Source organism: Molossus molossus, unplaced genomic scaffold, assembly GCF_014108415.1.
Source record: "Molossus molossus isolate mMolMol1 unplaced genomic scaffold, mMolMol1.p scaffold_m16_p_11, whole genome shotgun sequence".
NCBI lineage: Eukaryota > Metazoa > Chordata > Mammalia > Chiroptera > Molossidae > Molossus > Molossus molossus.
The window spans coordinates 5,375,952-5,381,951 of NW_023425346.1; the positions used below are offsets into that span (position 1 = coordinate 5,375,952).

At 46.4% G+C, this 6,000-nt stretch overlaps 1 protein-coding gene across 2 annotated transcripts in view; it reads left to right on the top strand.

The window, feature by feature from the left end:
• Window positions 1-3,799, top strand: part of CNTNAP5 (contactin associated protein family member 5) — an 883,849-nt gene extending 880,050 nt beyond the window's left edge. For both annotated transcript variants that reach the window (XM_036254192.1, XM_036254193.1), the window contains exons 23-24: window positions 309-380; window positions 3,603-3,799. In XM_036254192.1, the coding sequence (XP_036110085.1) occupies window positions 309-380; window positions 3,603-3,799 (269 nt within the window). The remainder of the gene's footprint in view (window positions 1-308; window positions 381-3,602) is intronic.
• The last annotated feature ends 2,201 nt before the right edge of the window (window positions 3,800-6,000 follow it).

The window sequence follows — 6,000 nt, forward strand, 5'->3', positions numbered from 1 at the left end:
AGAAGGCACAGAGGGCAGGCAAGAGGGACGTGTCAGGGCAGAAGCCAGGAGGGTGCTGCCATCACCTGTTTCAGCCTGACCTTACCACTTACATAGAAGCTAACTGTGTCATGCAACTTCGGGGTGTAAGTAGGGTATCTCAAGTGTGATTTAGTGAATGTTTGTTTGGACTCTTTCCAAAATCCCAACTCGCCACCCTTTGAGAGCACCTGGTAGAATTCTCAAGTGTGTCCCCTCAGCTCCGCAAGGTAGCCCTCTTCCAGGACTTTTGGTGTGGAGTGACATCGCCTGTCTCTTTCTTCTTTCAGATACGTTTGGGAAGACAGATGAGCGGGAACCCCTCACCAATGCGGTTCGAAGTGACTCGGCTGTCATTGGCGGTAAACCATTCTTTGTTGATAAAAGCAGAAACGATTAAGTGATTCTGTACTTTGGAGAAATGTGTTTCAACCCATCCTGAACGATGGCCATCCTGCACCTATTACCCCATCTTATCTGCAAGCCCGTGGCCTTTTCACAAAGCTGTGTGCTGTCTGATTAGAAGCAACGCCCCCCAGCAGCAGCTGCACGGAGGCATCTCCAGGATCATCAGGCACTGAACGCGGGGTCAACAGCTGGATAATTGGCTCAGACGCAGGCAGTGTGCACTGTGTGCTCATCCAGGTGTCGACTTTTTGGAAGCACAATCAGAGCAAACCAGTAAAACTGCGTATGGGAAGGGACCGCATTGAGGCAAACAGATGGGTGACGTTTCATCCCGTTGGGTTTGCTCCATAAGTGATTTGGGTGAAGCCCCCAGACTGTGGTTCCGAGTCCAGCAGCAGGGATGGCGCAGATGCGGCTTTGTCTTTGGTGGTGACTCAGCTCTGGCTCTAGTTTTCTCATCGTCCCCTCGGGCTCAGCCTGTGTGCTGCAACCTCCAAGGGCCTCGTTCTTCCATCTGGGCCTGAGGCACCGGCTGCCTCCCACCCCTGGTTGATTGTCGGACCCCTGTGAAATACTAATTCATTTTCATGAGGACCACAGCCCTAGCAGGAGCCCCCATCCCTGCCTTCTGGCAATGAGATGGAATTCCTCTTTTAACAGTTGGCAGCATCCACTTACTTAACTTGTATTTAGTGAGCCCCGACTTTGGGCGCAGGCTTTTGCTCAGCATAGAAATAGGAGAGTGAAAGCGATGGGCCCCGCTCCACAGGAGCCCCGGTCTGGCCGACGTGGCCGGATCAACACACAACAGAAGCAGTGAGTAGTGCTCTGGGGGTGTCCACATAGCCAGGGGGAACAAAGGTGCAGCATCGCAGAGAGACTGAGGAAAGGAACCTCACCTAACATACATTTCTGCTTCAGGGAAGAGTCCAACTTGACTTTACTTGGGCATAAAGGGAGGTAGGAAAGAATGGGGTGTCTGTTTCTCTGCCTGTAATTAATTTCTCATTTGACAAGTGGAAAAAGGCTTTGGTGACTGCTGACGTTTTCCCACCATCTACATCCCTTTGGAAGTATCTCTAAGAGCAGAAACGTCATCCCCACCCCAGGGGCAAACTCCCGGAAGCTGGCTCAGCCTCCCACCCTGACTACTCCATGTGTGAGCAGCTGGTTCTCTGGTTCATCTCTTAAAGCTACAGCCATTGCCCAGCCTGTGTGGCTCAGTTGTTGAGCGTCCACCCAGGCACCAAGAGGTCGCCAGTTCGATTCCTGGTCAGGACACATGCCCAGGTTGTGGGCCTGATCCCCAGTATGAGGCATAAAGGAGGTGGCCAATCTATGTTTTCTCTCATCCATGTTTCTCTCTCTCTCTCCCCCTCTAAAATCAACAAAGAAAAAAAATTAAAAATAAAAAAGTGACACCCATTCCTGGGTGGGAGTTTCCTGGGCATCTCCCTCCACCGCCCAGTGTACTGGTAGGTTTGTTGACTGAGGAGGGCTCGCTCTGTCTAGTTCTATGACTGTTGCAGAAAATCTACACACTGCTTTGTTTTTAAAAGAAGGCAGTCTTAGTTAGGACCTCGGCTCTGATGAAAATCCATAGGAGATACACAATTAATATATTTAACTCTCTAAAGTTTATGTTTATATAAATCACAATCCAGGGTGTTCAAAAATAACTGTAAAATAAATATATTTTATCAATATCCATTGTACTTAGAAAAAAACAAAAAAAATGTACTTTTTTTATTATATTAGAAATAATAATGTTAATATTACACAAATAACAAGCTTATCTGTGAATATAATGCATAGTTTTCAAATACATTCGTGCTGAGAAACCTACATTCCATGCAGACACATTTTGAAAGTGGCAGTGCTCACACTTTTAACATCCCTTTGCTGACTCGGCTCTTCATACCCAAGAACCTTCCTGGCAAAGGTAGAAATAAGACCTCAGGGGTCAGCATGGGCAACTTGCCAAGTCGGTCCAGTAAAATCACATAAGAGCAAAGTAGGAGAAACCGAATACAACTGGGGAGAAACCTGCATTTTGGCTGGCTCTGCATTTCCGGGGAGCAGAGGCATGCCCCTCGGAGCGGCCCTGTGTCCAGGAGCTGCCCGAGCAGTGTAGGGGGTCCCTGCATGTCCTTGAATCGTTCTGTTATTAATAAAACATTTTAGCACAGCAAACATATACCATCAACTCATTTTCATTAAGAGAACATTATTGCGAAGTGAGATAATTAAATATTGTTTTCTAGCATGCAAACGTCATTCTGAAATGCTGGTTTGCAAGGTTACAAAAATGTGCTAATCATAGAAGATTCTGGCACATTATTTAAAGCAGGTCTTGAAGAAATTTAGTAAAAAAAAAAAAATTTGTGCCCTGGCCTGTTTGGCTTAGCGGTTAGAGCATCAGCCTGTGATCCAGAGAGACCCGGGTTCAGTTCCCAATAAGGGCAGGTACCACAGTTGTGGTTTGTCCCCAGCCCCGGTTGGGGTTGTGTGGGTGGCAGCCACTCGATGTGTCTGTCTCACATGGATGTTTCTCTCTCATCTTTTCTCTCTTCCTCTCACTCTATGAATGCAAAAAGTGTCCTCAGGTGAGGATTAAAACACACACACACACACACACACACATTAATTTTTTTTTTTGTTAGTCTGATTACATATTTTTTGGATGGCATTCTTAGTCCATTAAATACAACTTCTGATTTTTTTTTCTTTATTGATTTTAGAGAGGGAGGAAGGGAGAGGGAGAGAGAGAGAGAGAAACATCGATGACAGAGAACATTGATTGGCCCCCTCCTAATGCTGGAACTGGGGATCTGGCCCACAACCCAGGCATGTGCCCTGACCGGGAATTGAACCGGCGACCTCTTGGTGCATGGGTTGATGCTCAACCACTGAACCACATCGGCTGGGCACAACTTCTGATTTAAACAGGCTTTCTCCCTGTTCGAAAAGAGGATGCTTTTTGTAATCAAAGACTGAAGGCATTTCAGCTGGTTTTTATTTCTGGGCATATGGCAGAGTGTATTATTTGTTTTGTTCTGTTTTGTTTTGATTTTTGATTTTTTATCCTGAATGGCTTCCTTGTCTAGGCTGCATCACCTCTCTGGAGTGGACGATCTGTGACAATGTCTTTCTCCCATCTGTCCCCTTTCTCACAGGAGTCATTGCAGTGGTGGTATTCATCATCTTCTCCGTCATCGGCATCATGACGCGGTTCCTGTACCGGCACAAGCAGTCACACCGTGCTAACCAGATAAAGGAGAAGGAATACCCGGCGAACTTGGACAGTTCCTTCAGAAACGACATTGACTTGCAAAATACAGTCAGCGAGTGTAAGCGGGAATATTTCATTTGAACACCTACAGGGTCAACGGATACTCCTTCGGTGATACGTTTTTTTCTCCTCCTCTTTCTCCTGTCACTTTGTTCTGGTCATTCTCTTCCTCTTATTTCTTCCCCATTTATTTTTGAAACATGCCTGCATTGACCACAGCATTGACCCCCTTAACCCAACCCCGACAACTAGGCAGCCATGGCCACTGCCTTCCTCCTTGCAGACCTACTGTGTTGATAACGATCACTCACAAGACTGGCTTGTGACTCTGCCAGGAAGTCGCATGGGCACACGTGCACATCCAGTTCTCTATGCCAGCTTCTCAGACGCACCTGCAGTCCCACCGAGCTCTGTGACATGGCCATTACCGTCACCTGGGACACCCTCCCCATCTCCAGTCCATCCCTACCAGGGAACTCAGGGCAGAAAAGAAGGTGCTAGAGGCCTGGTTTCCTTCAGTGGCACTTTGAAAGGAACAAGAGAGGTGTGTGTTCATGGTCTGTGACCTAACTCATAACCTGTTACCTCTCTGACTCTTTCCCCCTGAGTGTTTTCCAAAGCAGGATTCCCGTTGGTGTGAGCTGTCCCTGGGCCCTGTCTTACTGCTCTCTCCGGGCCGATGAGAACAGCATACTCCAGCCTCCACCCTAAAGAAGCTTGGAACTAGTCGCTTAACACTAAGAGGGAAGAGAGTACTGCTAATAAGTAGATATTCTATAACTTCAACATCGCCTCTGCTAATTTCATAAAAAATGCTAGTTAGGGTATTCCTGGGATTACTATACTAAGGTATGTGCATATATACACATGAGTAGCTGATGCATAAAAAATTCAAGTAACAATCTAAAATAGTACCTGGTTCTATGAAAGAACATAAGCCATCTTAATTCAGCTTAAACATAAACAAATAAAGACCACACAAAGGAAGAGAAATGCCAGAGTTCTTTCCCCCCATCCACTCACTGAGACCTGGCAAAGAAGTGAGTGAAGGTTTTGTATTTCGGAGCAGGCAGAATGACCCCCATCAGCCCATCACATGGTCTCCTAGAAGGTGCAGGACACACTGACCTCTGAGCACTGTTAGTTACAGTAAACCCTCCCTGCATTCCTCCAGAGGAGCCCAGGGCTCCAGGGCACATCCCATATTCAAATCTCTACATCCTGTGCATATAAAGGTACACACACACGCACATGCACACGCACATCTTCTTGTAGTCATAACTGCTAGACGAGGTGTTGACAAGTTTCCTAGTCTTTGCTCTTGTGATGACAAAGCATCTAAGAGACACACGCATTCCTTCAAGATTGCACCTTGAGCACACGCATCAGGTGGGGGTAAGAATGCTGATAACTTTGCGACAGCCGTATGCTCCCCTTTGCCTCTGGGCTGTCCTGCAGGAAAACAGAAGGGGAAAAGATACAGATGCTCCAGTATGCCGGGAAAACCCGTATCATGATCCACAGAAATGGGACATCCTTGCTGCTTCTCTTTACCAGACAGATTTGAGGGGGAGACAATGACCACAGCTCTTCATTTGGCAGTCAGCACCCCACCTGTCTCAGTGTGTCTGTCACCTCTGAATGTTTGGTGCTGCCCTGCTTGGGAGCCCCAGTGAGGAACACATCGGCTTTGTTTGATTTCAGGTCCATTTCAGGCTCTGCTTCCAGAGAACGTGGAGTCAGGATTTAGTTCATTTTCATATTTCTCCACTTTAAGATGTTCTAATTACTCATGCTCCCCTTGAAATTTTCTCTGAAGCGTTACTATTATGTCATCACCTCCATTATATCTTTTTGCTAGTAAATTTATGTCAGCATGAGTCTCCCAAAGACACTCTTTTTCTTCTTCCCACTTTAATAAGGTGAATGATCTGTTCACAGTAGGAAAGAACTTTAAATACTGGTTTCTTCTGCCCCATTTTCTCCGATTTTTATGTTCACTTTGGAGTTTTCTATTTCTATAAAAAAGTCTGTGTAAATCAGCCATTTGCTTGGCTGTGCAGTCCTTTGTCCCCTGAGATAAAGTGTCCGTAAAATGTAGTGGGTTTTGCCCGGAGCCTCTCCTGTAATGAAATGGAAAGGCAAGGAAGGCGTGAGGGATAAAGCTGGAAACATAAGAGCTATATTTTGCTGATACAGTGCTGACAGAAGAAATGGAGGACAAGAAAGACCAACGTGGATTATTTGCTTTTCTCATGGACACATAGAGCCTCCTAGGCAGT